At 54.6% G+C, this 18,520-nt stretch overlaps 6 protein-coding genes across 6 annotated transcripts; 2 read left to right on the top strand and 4 right to left on the bottom strand.

Moving 5' to 3' along the window:
* Positions 1-1,543: 1,543 nt before the first annotated feature.
* DACRYDRAFT_44846 (general substrate transporter) lies at positions 1,544-6,613 on the bottom strand (the record flags this gene model as incomplete). The annotated part of the gene is made up of 7 exons (XM_040774611.1): positions 1,544-1,702; positions 1,753-1,885; positions 5,052-5,157; positions 5,213-5,529; positions 5,579-6,003; positions 6,058-6,348; positions 6,395-6,613. 7 exons carry the CDS (start codon positions 6,611-6,613, stop codon positions 1,544-1,546), a joined length of 1,650 nt encoding a protein of 549 aa, XP_040632838.1.
* A 910-nt stretch (positions 6,614-7,523) lies between these two features.
* Positions 7,524-8,673, bottom strand: DACRYDRAFT_12772 (uncharacterized protein; the record flags this gene model as incomplete). The annotated part of the gene is made up of 4 exons (XM_040770944.1): positions 7,524-7,771; positions 7,927-8,130; positions 8,435-8,456; positions 8,506-8,673. 4 exons carry the CDS (start codon positions 8,671-8,673, stop codon positions 7,524-7,526), a joined length of 642 nt encoding a protein of 213 aa, XP_040632837.1.
* Positions 8,674-9,218: 545 nt separating this feature from the next.
* On the top strand, positions 9,219-10,992 carry DACRYDRAFT_112769 (RuvB-like helicase 1). The gene is made up of 5 exons (XM_040769507.1): positions 9,219-9,429; positions 9,489-9,708; positions 9,764-10,311; positions 10,368-10,669; positions 10,738-10,992. The coding sequence occupies exons 1-5, from the start codon at positions 9,250-9,252 to the stop codon at positions 10,931-10,933; spliced, it is 1,446 nt and encodes a 481-aa protein (XP_040632836.1). The 5' UTR covers positions 9,219-9,249; the 3' UTR covers positions 10,934-10,992.
* Positions 10,993-12,043: 1,051 nt separating this feature from the next.
* DACRYDRAFT_45514 (MFS monosaccharide transporter-like protein) lies at positions 12,044-13,788 on the top strand (the record flags this gene model as incomplete). Its single annotated transcript, XM_040774649.1, has 4 exons — positions 12,044-12,193; positions 12,245-12,960; positions 13,012-13,434; positions 13,485-13,788. 4 exons carry the CDS (start codon positions 12,044-12,046, stop codon positions 13,786-13,788), a joined length of 1,593 nt encoding a protein of 530 aa, XP_040632835.1.
* Positions 13,789-14,069: 281 nt separating this feature from the next.
* On the bottom strand, positions 14,070-15,652 carry DACRYDRAFT_73163 (alpha/beta-hydrolase; the record flags this gene model as incomplete). The annotated part of the gene is made up of 7 exons (XM_040775993.1): positions 14,070-14,224; positions 14,272-14,338; positions 14,393-14,644; positions 14,694-14,963; positions 15,016-15,166; positions 15,218-15,391; positions 15,441-15,652. The coding sequence occupies 7 exons, from the start codon at positions 15,650-15,652 to the stop codon at positions 14,070-14,072; spliced, it is 1,281 nt and encodes a 426-aa protein (XP_040632834.1).
* Positions 15,653-15,970: 318 nt separating this feature from the next.
* DACRYDRAFT_112767 (uncharacterized protein) lies at positions 15,971-18,375 on the bottom strand (the record flags this gene model as incomplete). The annotated part of the gene is made up of 2 exons (XM_040769506.1): positions 18,190-18,375; positions 15,971-18,137 (listed from the first exon to the last, which is right to left on the bottom strand). Exon 2 carries the CDS (start codon positions 18,134-18,136, stop codon positions 15,971-15,973), a length of 2,166 nt encoding a protein of 721 aa, XP_040632833.1. The 5' UTR covers position 18,137; positions 18,190-18,375.
* Positions 18,376-18,520: the final 145 nt, after the last annotated feature.

Raw genomic sequence — 18,520 nt, 5'->3', positions numbered from 1 at the left:
CTTGACTCGGCCATCAACAGGCATGATCTTCTTCAACTCGGCAACAAGGAACTGAGTTCGACTTGTAGCTGCACGAGGCTTGATAGCATGTGTCTGACAAGTATGATTGGCTTCAAGATTGCGTACACGGAAGACCCCGTCTTTGCCCCCAACCGATGCATAGAATCCACGCTCTCCACCCTGCACTTCACAATCAGCCGACTCTTATCACTCTTGCTAATGCGGTGGGTTGCTGCCTGGCTGTTGGAGAAGCCTGTGAGAGCATTTCGAGCATCATCAAGCGAGGCAAATTCTTGCCCAATGAAGATAGTGTTGGCCATGGCGAATGAAGTGTGTACGTGTCCTCTGTTGACGCGCGATGACGCATCCCTCACTGAGGGCATGGTAGATGACACCGGACATATAGACATCTGCACGACGCGCGAGGGCATCCTGGAAGATTTCTCCCTCAGCGCACTTGGTGACTCTCCATCTATCGGATCCCATTGCCCTCACCAGGTGGCCAAACCCTTCCTATGGCCATGACGGCCATCCAAGGTGTCATTCGGCTGCTTGTTCAGCGCTTCGCACCTGATTTGTCTGCGATATCTCTGTATTCGCCTATCTTATGCCCTCGCTGGAATAAACCTAAGATTCCACACCTGAATCTAGACTACATGCAGCGATCGTATACCTCAACAAGTACCTGACGCCTTACTGTGGCATGCTAGTAAGGTCGATGATACTTGTTCAGGCTTTCTGGTCCAGCTTCTATATGTTTCGTCTTGTGTCTTCTGCCTTTGCAGCAATCCTTTGCCCTCAACAAGTACAGTATGTATGAAAGCGGCCAGGACGTCTCAACTATGTATTGCAATGCCGGCTCCGCACATTCGACCACACCCTTTTCGTACCTTTGCCTCCCGCATCCATAGTCGTCCTACCTGCTCCACAAGCGTTCAATCTTCTGCTGTGGCCATGTATGCTACTCAGAGGGTGGACGATTTGTCGCTTGTTGAGCTCGTATGGACTGGTCCGTCTGCTTCTGTAATCTGCGGAACTTGCCCGCAATATCACTGTCTAACACGTACGGGACCATAATGATTTCTGCATGACTTGCAGACCTGGGTGTTGAGCTCAAAATCCCTGGCTGTTCAAGTTCTCTCTCTGATACAGCTCTTGTATTGCGCTTGCCTAGTGCTCGGCATGCTCTTGTTCCGCTCGGTGGACGTGAACAACATCTTGATGGACGCGGCGTTTGCTCCGCTCTTTGGGTTTCGACACTACAGAAATGAGCGAGGTGTGCTTTTGTACCACCGATCGCTATAGAGGACGATACATACATCTGTGTTCTCCAAAGAAGCTAGTCCTGATGCCACACGCACTCTAAAACGAATCTGAAACTCTCACTGGGGTTGTTCTGACTACCAGCTTCATTCTGTCGCGGTTCGTTTATCCCGACAGCGACAATCTTTTCACCATTGCTTATATTCCGCCTACTATACACTCGTAATACCATCCCAGAATTTCAAAATAAAGCCGAATCCAAACAAAAAGCATGAAGAAACTACGCCTTGTTGGCCGTCTCGATATACTCAATCTCTTGTGACTTCTCGTCGATCGGGGAAGACAAGCCGTTCTCGCTAGTCTCGGCACGCTCGCGCCCGGGGATATTGCCCGTACAAATGTGGTTCTTGAACTTGCGTGCAGGGAGGCGAAGCGCGAACTAAGGCAAGTCAGGCAGGCGTCATGCAGCGCTACATATGGCGAACATACCATCTCGTCCAGTTCCTCGAGGGTGCGGTCCTTCGTCTCTGGCATAACCCACCAAGTGACGATAGCTGTGATGGTACAGCTTGGGAACCAGATGTAGCCGTATTTTGGACCCCAGTTAAGAGCATCGGGGTTACTATGCACGCAGGTATGAGCATGAAGTCTCGTGATCGGAGCAGCACTTGTACATGAAATAGGGAGCAGTGAACGCCGCAAGCCAGCCTTGGAGGAAACCTACGCAAGCGGAAAGACCGAGCGTCATGGTCCTCAAGCGTTGTGAAGGGATTTCGGCGGCTTGGACAGAGTTAGACGGTCTTTCAGCTTCGTTGCTGAGGACGTACCCAGCAACCATGCGTAAGCACCGATACACCCGTTGTAGAAGACGATGTAGATCACACTCATTCCCACGATAACCTTCCCAGTAGTCTCGGTCCCAGGCGCGGCTTGATACACCGCGGCGGTAATAAGTTGGCAAATGCCCGAGAAGAAGATGCCGGTAAGGACGAGCGGGCGGCGGCCAACCTTCGTGATGGCATACCATGACAGCATGTTGACGATGACACCGACGCCGCTGAGGATACATGCGTTTTGGAAGGGCTGTCCGACGCCTGCCATCTCGAAGAAGTAGGTGCCGTATGAGATCATGTACATCGCGCCACTAGTGAACGGTATCAGGTTCTATCAAAGGGGGTTCTCGTTGCGAGCAACTCACCTGCCGCCGAGGAGAGAGATAGCAACCAAGCTGAGAAGAGTGCGGCGGCGATCAACTGGATCACGGAACATATCCCAGAAGGTCACATTGCTGTTGTTCTTCACTTCAGCCTCATGAGCGACTCTGATCTCTTCCATCTCCATATCGATGTAGTCCTTGTCGGGACGAAGCCAAAAGAGAGACTTCCGGGCTTTCTCGAACTTGCCATGTTCCACCAGCCACCGAGGCGATTCCGGGATGAAGAACATGCCGACGGCAAGGATGCAGGGGACGATGTATATCAGAGCGAGAGGGATCATGTAGCAGGCCCGCCCGTCGATCTGAGCGGTGAAGTTATCCACAACGGTGCCTACCAAGCTACCGACGGAGCACCACCATTGGAACACGCCCATAGAGAGGCCACGGAAGTGAGCGGGGGCACATTCCTGTTGTGCATCAGAAACAGAACGAAAATGCTGCGAAGAGGCGTACGTTGATGTACAGCTGACTGAAGGTCATGAACCAACCATTCGCAATGCCAATGAGCAGTCGACCAGCGTACAGACCGCCAATGTTGGTGGTTCCAAGCATGATAGAATTGGACATTGCACAGAACAGACAGGCCAGCCATAGGGAAGAACGACGACCAAGGTAATTGCCAATAGGACCTACATCGATTGGCATCAGTCCTGTATACTCATAAACGAGGAAATGTAAAGTACCGGCAGTTACTGAGCCCACACAGGCTCCGAGAGTCATCAGATCAACTGCTGAACTTCAGGAGAGATGTTCCATCCGACAATGGCATTTGGGTCTTCATAACCGAAGACCTAATGAAACGGAGTTTAGTATCTCAAAACGATAGAAGTGGGGACTGCACATACCTTCAAGAAGCCGATCATGGCTTGAAGACCTCCGATGAGACCGAAATCGATGCCGTATTGGAAGGGCGACATGGATATAAGGGTGCATGCTACCATGGCCTTCCAATTATACAGCCACGAAGTACGAGGAAGTGAAGCCATCTTCGACCTGAGTGGTGAGAGGCGATATTCCGAGAGACGAGAGTTGTCGGTGTTCGACTCTCTCGGTCACGTCTTATATATTGACGAGCATTTGTAAGGCCTGTTAGACGCGCACCACTTCCCATGCAATGCATGCGAAAAGCACGAGTGAGAGAAGCTCGGTCAACTGACCATTCCTGCCCAACACAAAGCTTCGAAGCGACGAAGGGCTCGGGATAAGGTACCGTGGATGGAAGCTAATAGTCGGGAGCAGACTTGCAGCCAGGTGCGGGGTAGTGCGGGGAAGAGAATGGAGTTCGCGGCATATCGTCAATGTTCTTGATCCGTTTGGGTTCGGCCATAATGGTGGCCTGGGCGTAACGGGTAAAGAAATGCTCCATTTGTCCGTCGAGTGAAAGAGTCCCGAGCTTCCTTTACGACAAAACGTAGACCTCATTTTCTGTACAGGCTAAACCATTGAACTGCAGAGGTCGTGAGGTCTTTGTCGTCACTCGTGTGGATGTCAAAATGCCTGTCATTGCGTGGTCCTGGAGGTAGGAGGAGGCCATCGATATGAGCAGTATTGTAGATGGCAGTTGGGCGCGAGGGACCACATGTCACCACGATGAAAGAAGTACCCTCACGGGCGGCACGTGTTGTTTGGGATCAATGTTATAACCGCCTTTCCAAAGGCAGATCCAGCCGGCAAAGAACTACCAGAACGAGACAAAAAGCGAGCAAACATCACAACATTGCAGGGAGAGAGTTGTAGGAAATTCAGCGAAAACATCAGCGCTTTGTTGCCAAGGAGCTTCTGGAATTGTAGATTTGAATACATCAAGATGTTCAAGATGGTCGTTATTTCGGGGTCTGCCTAGTCAGAAATCACGTCCCCGGAAGAAATTAGAAGGGTCCAAATAGAGTTCACGTGCACATGACGACCGGGATATTGCTTGGGCCGTATCTCCGAGCATCCTCCATCATCCTTCGACTCCAGGCGACATCAGCTGCAAGTGTTAAAACTCTCTCCTGCAAAGGATGAATAAATCTGGCAATCGCGAGGCATGTCTGCTCTTTGAGTTCTTGGCAAGCCGACAACGAGGACGAGCATGGCCCAAACAGAACGACAAATTCTCAGAAACGCCTAACACGTCAAACTCTAGGAAGGGTCTCTACGAATTCTACACTCTCTGTCTTTTCTTCGACAGGTGACTCAGTCGAGTTGCCATCTATAGATGCTGCATCGGTCTGTGGTCTGGTCAAACCAACGCAAACGTAGCTCTTGAACTTGCGCGCGGGCAAGTGTGCAGCAAACTGGACGTGCGTTAGCCTCTCCGCGCAACAAAATATTCAAACCTCCTACCATCTCATCAAGTTCCTCCAGGGTACGGTCCTTCGTTTCCGGCATGACAAAGAAGATTGCGATCGCGGTGATCGTACAACTTGGGAACCAGATGTACCCATATTTAGCAGACCAGTTCCTGCCGGCGTGCCGTAAAGTCAGGGTAGAGGTGGAGGAAAAGAACAAGGAGACTCACAGCGCGTCGGGATTACTGTACGCGGCAAAAGTGAGTGACCGGTACAATGGTATTGGCAGATCCACTTACATAAAGTATGGCGCAGTGAAGACTGCCAGCCATCCTTGAATGAAGCCAACACATGCCGACACACCTAGTGTCATGGAGCGAAGCCGTTGCGATGGTATTTCCGCGCCTGGGAAGGTCAGACTCAGAATCATGCAATATTAGATCCGACCAAGGAATCCTACCCAGCACCCAAGCGTATGCGCCGATGAGACCATTGTAGAAGACGATGTAAACCACGCTCAAACCGACGATCGCCTTACCCGTCTCTGATGTCCCGGGGTTCAGGGTATACACAATGGCCACAATGAGCTGGACAATCCCAGAGCCGGCAATACCCGTGATGACGAGGAATCTGCGCCCTACTCTGGTCACCAGGAACCAGGACAGCATGTTGGCGATGACGCCGACGGCCGTCAGAATGCATGAGTTCATGAATGGACTCCCAACATTCGCCATCTCAAAGAAGTATGTCCCATAAGAGATGAGGTACATCGCTCCGCTGTCGAACCTATCAGCGGCTTTCTGTCCGGTTCACGATGAGCACAAACCTGGCGCCTAAGATGGAGATGGCTGCGATACTCAGCAGGGTACGACGACGATCGACAGGATCCTTCCAGAGGTCCCAGAACGTAACTCCAGCCGTGCTCGATGCATGAGCCTGCTTCGCAGCCATGATCTCGGCGATTTCTGCTTCGATCACTTCCTTGTCCGGGCGCAGCCATTCGAGAGACTTGCGACCGGCTTCCAGCTTGTCGTGTTCTATAAGCCAACGAGGTGATTCTGGGATGAAGAACATCCCGAGGAAGAGGACACATGGAACGGCGTAGATAAGGGCGAGTGGGATCATGTACGATGCTCGGCCGTCGATCATTGCCGTGAAGTTATCGACGACTGTTCCGATCATGCTTCCCACAGAGCACCACCATTGGAAGAAGCCCATGGCAAGACCACGGAAATGCGGGGGAGAGCATTCCTGGAGATCAGACCGAGTCAGTCACAACACGTCATCTACGATCGAGGGACTGACATTGATATACAACTGGCTGAAGGTCATAAACCACCCGTTGGCGATCCCGATCAAGAATCGCCCCGCGTACAAACCTCCAATTGTGGTTGTCCCAAGCATAATAGAGTTCGACGCAGCGCAGAGGATGCACGCAAGCCATAGTGCAGGCCGTCTACCCTTGTACGCGCCAATCGGACCTGCTGAGAGAGAGCCTGCGCACGCCCCGAGTGTCATCAAGCTAGAGATGAGCTGGTGCACCTTGGGAGTGAGGTTCCACCCGTTCGGCGTAAGCGGGTCGGCGTAGCCGAACACCTGTTCCTCTCAACACATTGCCCCGGTAGCGCAAGCAGCTGCCCACCTGCAGGAAACCGTTCATGGCTTGCAGCCCTCCGATCAGGCCATAGTCAACCCCGTATTGGAAGGGTGACATGGAGATAAGCAGGCATGCAAGCATGCTCTTCCAATTATGAAGCAGAGAAGTACGGGGAGCTGCGGCAGACGTGCACGGGGTGATAGGTGCCTTGTGAGACAAGCAGCTGTTGGCAAGCACTTTGGTGCGGTATTTGAGCTCTCTCATCAGTATTCTCTGCTTGTGCCAACAACCTGCGCTCGGGTGTACGAGCGCAGGAACACATCAAGCGCCTCGAAGGGCAGAAGGCCCTAGTCGTCTTATCCACTCGATGGAGGAAGAGCAGGAGAACTGGAGAAGACCAGACTTGGCGGGAGGAAGGGACCGGTGGGAGGAGGGGATCGACACCTAGCGGCGTATAAAGAAGTGCTGCTTACCCCATCTGTACCCCACTCTCGGCGTGAGGCGTGATCAGATCTCCGCGGCGTGCACCCCTGCACTGTATTCGCTGGTTGATACGCTGGCCAAGGGCGGCAATCATTTCATGCGGGAACGAAGGCGAAGGGAGCGAAGGAAAGAGAAGGGGAGACTCGCCAAGCTAATCGAACGATATTGTCCTGTGTCCTGTGTACTGGGAGAAGATGTGCCTGAATGGTTTGGTCCGGGTTGGGCGTGGGTGCGTGGGAATGGATATGCATATGGATATGGGTAGGGGTATGGATAAGCTGAGGAACGGGGGAGATGATAGATGCTTCGAGTGTGGATGTGGATGCTAGCTCAAAGGGTCGTAGCCTTTCGGAGTGAAATGGAAACGAGCCACGAGCCACGAGCCGCGAATAGGCAACATCCACTGTATGCATGAGACAGCCCGACCGGGAAGTTGTCAAGTTTATGTGTGATAAGTCCTATAACATAGCCTGGCGAATATTCGGTGGGTCAGGTTCCTAGAAGGGTAGATGACTCCTTCCCGAGGATTATGTGGGTTGACGTAAGCCCATCTGGCAGAGGAGGCGTTATGCAGAGCAAACGAAAAGGCAAGGATAGGGATGATCATTACCCGGTGTTTGCACACGATCAAAGGAGATGTATACCGAAAGAAATGGGGAACCCCAGGATCGGAAAAGAAGTATCATCCGGATCAGAGCGCTATCCCCACCCCCAGCGCTAGGCCGACAACCGCCCAAGCCACTACGGCTCCCTCTCCCAGCCCTACGCCTCCCCGAGCAGCAGACGTCCCCCCTCCCCCTCCCCCTGTCGGCTGTCCATTCCCCACCACGACAGTCGACGTGCCCGTGTCGCTGCTGGGGGAAGAGGTAGCGCTGGCTGTGGGCTGGGTGGTGAGGGTGCTCGTTAGTGCGTAGGCGCAGAGGGCTTCGTAGGATGATTCTGGGGGTTGTTAGCCATGGATGCAGACAGGAGCACAGGACAGGAAGGGAGGAGAAAGTGGGAAGTGAGAAGTGAAAAAGGGAGGAGGCAAGGAGACGTACCAGGTATCCCAGCAATCCCGATCACGCAAAAAAAGCAGTCTCTGCTAAGCTTACTAAGCCCATTGCACAAACACGTCGGGTCCCCGCTCTGGCACGTCAGGGCGTCCTTGCTTGCTGTTTGGTCTGAAGGGGAGGAGCAGGAGGAGTCGCAGAGGGTGATGTTTGGGGGTGAGTAGGTCGAGGTTTGTGGGAGGAGGGTTGAGGGAGCGGGGGAGGAGGAGGGAGGGGCGGTGGGCTTGTCTGTCCCTGTGCCGGAGGCTGGGGTGTGTTAGCGCACGAGGGGAGGGAGGAGGAGGGGGGACGAACAGCTGTACAATCCCCCGAGGGTGGCACCGTTCGCCCCTGGCTGGCAGGTGGACTCTACGACGTTAACTGGGGATGAGTCAGCCTTTGCTCTCTGTGTTGGAGGGAGGGGAGGGGCGTACTGTCAATGTTCTCGAGCTGGAGGATACAAAAGAGGCAGGACTGGGAGAGCTGCTCGATCGCGGAGCAGATACAGTCTGCATTTTGTCAGGGGCGGCTATGGTACTTGTTGAGCAGGAGGGAGAAGGGGAGTGCGTACTAAGGTCAGAGTCGCTGCATCCCTAGGAGTGGGTTAGCACGGGGAAGGGAAGAGAGGGAGGGAGGACGCACAGCAAAGGTCTGGAGAGCGGCTACGTCCGAGTCGCTCATACAGAGAGAGACACATTGGGCTTGTCGTTTGTGTATCGAGGCGAGGGGGTTGAGGGCGATAGTCTGGGGATGGGCAAAGATGGTTGTGAGGAGGGAGAGGAGGGTTAGGAGAGGGAGGAGGGAGTGCATCTTGCAGACTGGGTGAGATGGATGTCCAACGATGCAAGATGGTTAAGAGGAAAGTCTGATTCTCCAAGCGCCCACTAACCCCTTCCACCGTCCATTCATATTTAGACTCGGGATTCCCGTCATCCTTCTGCCCATTAGCGCTGTTCCCGCGAGTCAAACGGGGGTTGACAGGGATGGGCAGTGTAGAGAGGAAGTGATAGGTTATTGCTAGGAGAAGGGGCGGATGTGACCCTGAGTTGAGGCTTGGCAGGAATTGCACTGGGTTATTTATGGCATGTTGACAGGCGAGCTTGAGTCCAGTGTGCTCCGATATCACGGACTATGCAAGTTTGGAATGCTGTGCAGTAAACAATATCGTTTAATCACAATATGGTGATATTGACAAGAAGATGGTAAGGGAGTGAAAGCAAGTACTTAAACCTGAGGTTAGCGCGGAAGAAGCAGCGGGCGCTTCTTCAACCCTAACCTAAACGGACTCAAATTTCCCTGCCTTTGACGCGTTTGCCACTCCCAAAAGTTGACCACCACCTCACCTTCCCTCCTCAACCAAAAGGCACTCCTGCCAACCAACAAAACATGAAAGTAACAACACTACAACCATCACAAGGTCCCACACATCATTCTGCAGCCCCGGCAGAACAAGCACGTCAGCTCAGGGTCGCTAGTCATTCGCATATCAAGGGATTGGGACTGTCGGAGACGGGGGAAGCGTTGACCCAAGGCAGTGGGTTTATTGGTCAAGCTCAGGCGCGCGAGGTGTGTGTCTGCCTACCCGGGTTGATTAGGGAAGCGGGAAGCTGAGATCGGTTGGACAGGCATGCGGCGTCGTCGTTGACCTTATACGACTACGTAAGTTCTCTGGTCGCGCACTGTTACTCGCCGGCCCGCCTGGGACGGGAAAGACAGCGCTGGCGATGGCGATCTCCCATGAGCTTGGGACGAAAGTCCCGTTCAGGATCTTAGTAGCGAGCGAGGTGTATAGCGCGGAAGTGAAGAAGACTGAAGTGCTGGCGGAGAACTTCCGGCGGGCGATTGGTGCGTTTTTTCTGAGGTTGGGGGAGGCGTGCTTATCCGATATTCGGGGTTGTAGGGATACGAGTGAAGGAGACGAAGGAGGTCTTTGAGGGGGAACTCACGGAGCTCACACCTACCGAAGCGCCAAACCCGCTTTCCGGGTATGGGAAGACGATTTCCCACGTCGTGATCGGGCTCAAGACTGTGCGCGGGACGAAACAACTGCGCCTCGATCCAGGGGTGTACGAGGCCATCCAAAAAGAACGCATCGTCGTCGGTGACGTGGTGTACATCGAGGCTAACACGGGCGCGGTCAAGCGGGTGGGGAGGAGTGATGCCTATGCGACGGAATTCGACTTGGAGAGCGAGACGTATGTCCCTCTCCCTAAGGGGGACGTACATAAGCGCAAAGAGCTCGTGCAGGACCTGAACTTGCATGATCTGGATGCGGCGAATGCGAGACCGCAGGGAGGTCAGGATATCATGAGCGTTATGGGACAGCTCGTGAAGGGCAGGAGGACGGAAGTGACGGACAAGCTTCGTGCGGAGGTGAACAAGGTCGTCAAGGGGTATGTAGATCAGGGAGTAGCGGAGATCGTTCCCGGGGTACTGTTCATCGACGAGGTGCGTTTTCTCCTTTCCCTGCAGCTGCATCTAATTACGTACGCATGCCCATCCAGGTCCACATGCTCGACATCGAGTGCTTCTCCTACCTCTCCCGCGCACTCGAATCCCCCATGGCCCCACACGTCATCTTCGCCACCAACCGCGGGCTCACCCTCGTCCGAGGAACAGACGACATCACCTCTCCGCACGGGATCCCCATGGACCTCCTCGACCGATGTCTTATCGTCAGGACGGAACCGTATAGGAGGGAAGAGATTAGGAAGGTGTTAGAGGTTAGGGCGGGGGTGGAGGGGTTGGCTGTGGGCACGGAAGCGCTGGATAAGCTTGCTGATGAAGGCAGTAGGAGCTCATTACGGTGCGTCACCTTCCCCCCATTCTCTCCTTCTCTCCCTTACCCCTCACTCACACTTACGCACTACACAGCTACGCCCTCCAGCTCCTCTCCCCATCCGCGATCCTCGCCCAGCTCTCGGGGAGGCAAGAGATCACCCCCGAGGACGTGCAGGAGACGCACGACCTTTTCTTGGATGCGAAACGGTCTGCCAGGGGGTTGGAGGATTGGGCTTCCGAGTCTGAGAGCAGTGGGCCCGGGGGGGGAGGAGCGGTGGAGATCAAGTAGGTTTTGCAGTGTAAGATACGTTGTGGTTGTGGTTGGGTGTATGCTCGTACTCTACGCGAGAAGATTCTTTTGAGGCAGTTGGACGACCACTACCCCCCAAGGCTAAGCCATATAAGCAAAAACTGAACAGTGCAAGCTGGTTCCTCTGTTTGTACATGTGTTCTAGGTCGGTACTCTTAGGGAGCAAGTACTGCGACTCCAGAGGCTGGGCCGCTTAGCCCTCGACAGGTCCGGGAGAGGGACTGAGTTGGCCTTAGGCGACATGTACCCTCACGACCGTGACGCCGTGACGCCGTAATATAACTTTGAAAGTCTTCTAAGCACCTCAGAAAATGACAGTGCACGAGGGGGATGCTTGAGGCTTGAAGAAGCGTGCAAATCGTGTCTGGATTCCTGCCGACCTCGAGCGAGCCAGAAGCTCTGCGCTGTCATATGCATTTGGAAGCTTCAAGCTACCGTAATGATTTGTTCCTGGTGGCTCGCCCACGTATGCTATAGATAGATTATTTAGTTTCGGCCAACGAACGGCAACTCCAATCTGCCCTGATCCAGCGGACAGTCACATGGACATGGCGGTCAATTCTTTCTTTCTTTCTAGACTGGATCGTAACGCATGACCGTAAGGTTACGGCAGCAATAACGGCGGTAATTAGAAGCCAAAGAGTTATTGCCGACCCTCTTTCCATCCGCGTGTGAGAAACTCCTGCTCCTCCTCCAATCTCCACCATAATCCGCTGCTCTTCGGTTAATCGTTTCCTCATCAGTGGAGGGTCAGGCACGAAAACGTCCTCCAATTCCTCGGAGTTCCGTGTGGTGCCCCGCATCGGATCCCCACATTCGCTGGTCGGCATGGACATGAGAAGCGCAGACAAGGACGGATAAAATGTATACGCCGGGAGCAGATGTTCATCAGCCGAAATCATAATTCTGGGAAAGAAGCGTCGGGGGTGCATAGATATTCCGCTGATTGACTTGCGTCTGGCTTATCCCAAGATCAGCAGGGCATAAAAGCCTTCCTCAAACCAGGAACGATGTATGCGAGGCCCGAACTTGTCCACCCCGACAAAGGGAAAGATCATCACCTTTTGGACGACGCACAGATACCTCGACATGTCTCCGAGCAACGAAAACCGTTTTTCTCTGCTCTTGAAGCACAAGAGGTGCATGGCAGCATGCATTCTCATCTCCATGAGCCCATTCCAGTACGGCATCGACTTTGGCTTGATTGGAGGGCTCCAGGCTATGGTAGGATTCCTCAAGGTATGTCGGTGCTTTCCCCCTCTAGATGTGACATTTATATACATTCTGAAGGTATTCGGGTATTCGGATCCCTCAACACCGATTGGATACAACATCTCGTCCGAGGTGCAGCAGCTCATCAGCTCGTTGATGACGCTCGGTGCCTGCGTCGGGTCCATCTCCGCCGGTCCTATTGGCGCGCAAATCGGCCGTCGTCATGCTCTTTGGGCCGCCTGCGTTCTCTGTGCAGTGAGCGATGCCATCATGCTCGGAACCACGAATGTCGGGGCCCTCTACGTCGGACGTCTTCTTATCGGCATCGCCAACGGCTGGTTCATGACATTCTCCCAACTCTACCTGAACGAAGTCGCACCCGCAGAACTCCGAGGCCTCACTCTTGGCTTCTTCCAGTGGTGGTGCTCTATTGGATCCCTCGTCGGTACGATCGTTGACAACTACACTGCACCGATTGATGGCCGCGCGAGCTACATGATCCCCCTCGCCCTGATCTATATCGTTCCCGTCATCCTCGCGATCGGCATGATCTTCGTCCCGGAGTCTCCCCGATGGCTTGTATCCAAGGGTAAGATCGAGGAGGCCCGTGCAAGCTTGCTCTGGCTGCGATCAGAAGGAGATAAAGTCGAGGCCGAGCTGACGCAAATCAAGGATGCCGCCAAGCTTGAAGCTGAGACCACCAAAGGCGTCACCTTCTGGGACATGTTCCGGAATCCGATTGACCGGAGGCGCACGCTGTTGTCCGTCATGGCTGTTTCTGTACAGGGCGCGAGGTAAGCCATCCTTCACCAAGTGTGCTGGATATGTCCTCACACAGTCCACAGCGGTGCGATGTTCATGCTGATCTACGGCACTTACTTCTTCGCCATGGCCGACGTCGGCCAGCCCTTCCAGAACTCCTGCATCCTCTCCGGCGTCGGGTGCATCGCCATCACTCTATCCTTCTTCCTCATCACTCGTGTTGGTCGCCGCCCGCTCATCATCATTGGCATCTTCATGTCCGGTGTATGCCAGCTTGCTGTCGCCGCCGTCTACCAGCATGCGCCTGGCACAGTCAGCACTGGCAAGGCGATCGTTGGCCTCAGCGTTGTATACATCATCTTCTACAACGGATGCATCAGCGCGTACGCCTGGCTGTTGGGAGGCGAAATCCCCAGCCAGAGGCTGCGGAGCATGACACTGGGCCTGAGCGCCTGCGTGGGCTTCATCCTTGGCTGGTTGGCCGCCTTTACCGCCCCATACTTCATGTGAGTGATCTTGTCCTGTTTACTTCGTGCTCTCTCTGACCCCTGTGTAGTAACCCAGAAAACCTCAACTGGGGCCCAAAATACGGCTACATCTGGTTCCCCTCCTGTGCAGTCACCGCCATCGCCCTCTATATCTGGCTGCCCGAGACGAAGGATCGCAGCCTGGAAGAGCTCGATGAGATGTTCGCTGCGCGCGTGCCCGCTTGGAGGTTCAAAGATTACGTGTGTCATGGGATCACCTTGGATGCAGAGGGCCATGCGCATATCGAGAAGGCTGGTGAGGGAAGCGGGGAAGAGACACCGGATGAGAAGGGGAGCGTGGAGTATATTGAGAGAGCAGGGAATAAGGCGTAGTTCTCTTGGCTGGGCCCGAAATGTGATGTCTCCCTTACGAATAACGATCCGGATTATTGTGGAATATATGAGAGTTGACAACACTTCGCGCAGCTGTGAGGTTTATCATCAATCTGACTTCTGTTCAGGATGTCTCTCGAGGCTGCGAACCAGGAAATGGACTTTGCAGGTCGCCCGAGCATCGTCGACATCGTAAAGATAGAGATGAACGAAAAAAAGACATAATTAATGTACATGTGGAAGGATCCCAACAAATAACAGTCAACATCACATACAAAGCATCACGGATGCCCTTCCGGCTTGTCAAACTTTTTGTTAATACTCTTGACCATATAGGTATCCTTCGTCCACCAATACCGTGACGCCATCTCCCGCAAGTCGGAGATGAAGTCCCTCGGGACGTCAAGAGCGGGGAAATGACCGCCTTTGGCGTGCGCTGAACACTCGTGAGTACCAACGCCTCGGAAGATGGGAAGGACGAACCTTTGTAGAACACCAGGGGTCCGCATCGTGAGATACTGCCGTAGTTCATCGCCCCGATCTCGTACGGCTGTCGTTCCTCAATAACGTGTCGCGATCGCAATCACAGCACTTGTGCACTTACGAAATACGAGAAGCCGAATCTGCATTTGATTCTCCACAAAGTCGAGCTGGTAGCCATATCGTTCCTAGCTTTTCCTGACATCTTGTATACGATTACGCTGGAGTGGAACGTGTTTGTGAGATAGTACAGGGCGACAGTGGCCAGGATGTCCTTGTCCGAGAGGAGGGTGGGGTCGGACCAGGCTTGGAACTTCTCCCCAATATAGGCAAGCAGAGCAAGAGGAGTATGTATGGCATAGCCGATCGTGCTAGGCTGAAGTGATGTAAACCCCAGGCTTAGAAGGAGGGGCAGAAGGACGCACCCTCGTCCCCTGGATCAGAGCGTACCCCCTCCCGCTCTCGCTGAAGTCTTCGTGCCTCCTCACCATCTTCACGTCAGTCGGGCTCAGTATCCAGCTCCTCGCCACAGCCTTCATAGACTTGACGTACCCGCCAATGAGCGGGACTGGGGCTAGGTAGTCGATGTATTCTGCGTAGGCGAGCAGGCCGCCTGGAGGGCAGCGGAACATGTTGAAATGCGCCAGGCGGCAGGAAGGGTAGACGGAGGCCATAATGCGGAGGATCATGGATCCCTACAAAGAGTGTGGTTAGGTATTGTGTGATAAGCTGAGAAAAGAAACGCACCCAATCCCCCCCTTGTGCGAAGTAGGTCTTGTACCCAAGCACCTCTGTCATGAGCTTGTTGTACACGCGCCCGGTGTCTTCGAGCGTCCAGGCCTTGCGTGGGAGTGAGGAAAACCCATACCCAGGCATAGAGGGGATGACGACGTTAAAACTATCCACTCAATAAGCCCCAGACTATGTCACACATGAAAGCCGGGCGTACGAGGGCATACAAGGCCCGGACGGCTTGTGAAGCTCTTCGATGACCTTGGCAAAGTCCCAGAACGTACCGGGCCAGCCGTGCATCAGTATCAGGGGGATGGCGCCCTCGTCCGGACTCGGCTGGTGCACATAGTGCAAAGTCATGCCTTCAATCTCGACGGTGTAGTGGGGAACCCTGCATGGCTGTCAGCTATGACAGGAAGGGGTGAAGAAACTAAACGCACGCATTCATCTCCGCCTCGACCTTCCTCCAGTTGAAGCCAGTCTCGAACTTTCGCTTGAGCTCTTTCAACCGATCGAGGGTGATACCGTCATCCCATGTCATACTGGGGACTTCGTGCTCAAGAAGATGAGACGAGGCGAGGGAGTCGTACATCTCCTTCACCTTGTCGTCTGAGAAGTGGACCGTGAACGGTTTTGGGGAATAGGTAGCCATGGCCGACGACTATGAGAGAGGGCTAGCACAAGAGAGTGGTGGGTATGGGCGTGAGGAGTATCAATCTGTACCCAGCCAGTAGTTGGTGGATGATGTCTACCGTGACATTATCAGGTTCCCCGTGGGGTTCAGAGACCGGTTCAACAAGGGATCGAGTCATTTCGGGAAGATCGGTCCTTACACGTTTCGGGCAAGTAATAACACTTCTACAAACAAAATTGAATGGAAATAGTCAAGAGATAGTTACAGAAGTCAGAACAATCGATGAAAATTTCTAGCGTCATGAAACGGCCAGCACTCCGCTGATACCATTTGGGTTTACGTCAAGCTGTCGTTCCACATCGTATCCCCCTCGGGCGGCAAAGGCGGGTACGTCAGACCTCCTGTGCCCGGGCGCACACTCGGGGCTCTGCTGTACATCCTCCCAGCAAAAGTCTCCCGTGGACTTCCATAGTCAGTCTCCCCATCTGTCGGCAGCGGGGGATAATTGGTCCTGTTGGTTCCAGGTGGGCGTACACTCGCTGGTCGAACACTTGGTGCTCGAGTATTGTGACGCCCTTCAACCGTATTTTCATAGCTACCCCATACCGTACCCTCTTCCGGTGGAAGGGCAGGGTACTGCGTCCCAGCTACACTAGGAGCACGCGCACTTTGCCGGCTCCCAGACCGGCCGGGAGGGGACAGCGTTGCGCCCAACATGACCTGTTCAGGGGGCGGCAGGGGGCTCCCTGCAACCGTCGGGGCACGTGATGCAGGCCGAGAGGTGTAAGAGTTGTTCATCTCTGCGTACGTCTGTGCGGGGGTGTGAGAGAACTGCGTGCGGTTGTCCGACGGCGGTAGGGGGTAGTTCACGGCTGATGGTGTACGGCCTAAGGGAGCATAGCCGGTGTTTCCTGGACTGATCGCGGCCGTTTGAGCTGTCGAGTATGGGAGAGGTATAGTAGCTGGGTCAACACCTGGTGGGTCGTACCAGCTTGCGGAACGACTTGGTGCCCTGACTTGGGCAGCGGGCCCCACATCAGGGGCGACGACGCTGACTGGCCGACTGGCAGCTCGTGAGCCCGGGCGGGAAGCCGACAGTCCGTTGGAAAGCCTTGCAGGATCGAGCGCGCCTTGCGGTTGAGGCGCGACGATGTCGTCCATAGGCTGAAGAGGCACTGCACGCATGCTCGCTCGGCTAGGTGCTCTGCTCGGGGCGCGGGAGAAGTCGTATGACTTCTCACCCATTCGTTGGGCTTCGGCTTCCGTCTGTGGGAGGACACCACGTGTAGGCTGGACCTCGTGTGGTGGGGGAAGACTGATTGACTCGTTTTCTCTGATGACTGGAACGTACCCATCGGGGATGTCGAGCATGGGTGTGTGTGGGCGAGACGGGGTGGGTGAGATGCTCATCGGCTTTGACAGGTTTGTGGGTGCCAGCATAGGAGAACGCCGGGGCACATCGGGGATGACTGGAAGAGGGTTGAACTGCTGGCCAGGCGAGAGCTGGAGGGCGGTAGATGCTCGCCTGCTCGGTGGTGCAAATGCTGGCACTGCCGCAGGGACGAACTGCGGCTGTTGGACGTTCACAGGAATCGGCCGGGGGGGAGGTATAGGAGATCTAATAACCGATCGACCAGGCGAGCGTACAGGCGAACGCATATGCATCCCTTCGGGCGGGGAGGTGACGCGATTCGATATGGCGTAGGCTGGTTGTGCAGGACGTGCTCTGGGCTCGCTGCCCACCATCCCTCCCTCTGCACGGCGGCTGGTGCTTTTATACCGGAGTTCGGGGGTCTCCATGTCGTCGGGGATTCCGTCGGGCCATGTACGCTCGAGAAAGTCATCGAACGCGCGGTAGGCACGGTCTCGTTCGTCTAACTTGCCTTCAGCTCTCCCCTCGGCTCTGCCACGCGCTATGCCCTCCTTCAGTCCCTCCCTCCGCCCTTCTCTCAACCCAGCTTCGCGCGCATCCCGCATAGCGATCGTATGCATGAGCTGTCTCTCCCTATCCCTCGCTCGAGCCGCAGCTTCCTCAGCCCGGTCCCGGTCCGCATCAGCGTTATCGATATTCCGCTGGGCAGCTTGAATCTCGCGCAAAGCGACTTCGAGCTGAATCTTGTATCGCTGCGTCTCTTCCTTCAGCGTCGCCATCTCCATCTCCGACCTCTGCCTCGCAACCTCATGCGCGATGACCTTGGCGTCCGACTCCCGCAGCTGCTGTCCAAGCTCGTCGGAACGCTTCTTCTCGCTCTGCAACTGGTCGGCACCGTCGTCCAACAGCTGACGCAGCTCAGATGCCTCCCATTGCCATTGCTCGACGGCGCGCTCGAGGTCTCGAACGGAGAGAGAATGTTCGCGTTCATCCCGCTTGCCTCGTGTTTTTCTCATTCGGCTCGGGAGACGACTACCCGCTGTAGGAGGTAGATCAGGTAGTGAGCGCTCGTAAGGCTCGTCGACTGGGTCACCCATGCTGATTCTCGTTCGTGGTGAAAACGCCTCCATTCTTGTGAGATTTTAGCCCTACTGTAGTAACGCGTGACCTGGATAAGACGTACCGTCAATTGACTTTGGTCTAGCTGTGCGTATGCATCGTTAAGCCAGCACACTGTGCATATTTATGCGTTTGCTAGCATTGTGAATATCGCCGAAGTAGATGCTGGTAAATACTCGAAGGGGAGACTCGAGGCAAACATCGTGGTTGCCACGCGGTCGCGTCATGGTGATTGGTCGTCGGTGTTCTATAGAAGGCGCATGTTTAGCGTGTCACCGCTGAACATGGACCTGAAGTAGAACTTCAAGGGGTAGATAAGGGTATGGTAGTGCGGTGAGTTCGGCGAAGAGGTTGCATTGTTCAATGTGGAATATGGGCTTGTCGAGTCAGAGATG

Source organism: Dacryopinax primogenitus (genome assembly GCF_000292625.1).
Source record: "Dacryopinax primogenitus strain DJM-731 SS1 chromosome Unknown DACRYscaffold_1, whole genome shotgun sequence".
NCBI lineage: Eukaryota > Fungi > Basidiomycota > Dacrymycetes > Dacrymycetales > Dacrymycetaceae > Dacryopinax > Dacryopinax primogenitus.
The sequence above is the reverse complement of the archived record's forward strand: the minus strand, read 5'-3'. Positions and strand labels throughout refer to the sequence as shown.

What these genes read in the sequence shown, in the direction of transcription:
- DACRYDRAFT_112769 (XM_040769507.1), top strand. Translation starts at nt 9,250, where the DNA reads ATGAAAGTAACAACACTACAACCATCACAAGGTCCCACACATCATTCT. An exon ending in GAACTTCCGGCGGGCGATTG is followed by an intron (nt 9,709 to 9,763) that starts GTGCGTTTTTTC and finishes TCGGGGTTGTAG; the next exon opens with GGATACGAGTGAAGGAGACG. An exon ending in GGGTACTGTTCATCGACGAG is followed by an intron (nt 10,312 to 10,367) that starts GTGCGTTTTCTC and finishes ATGCCCATCCAG; the next exon opens with GTCCACATGCTCGACATCGA.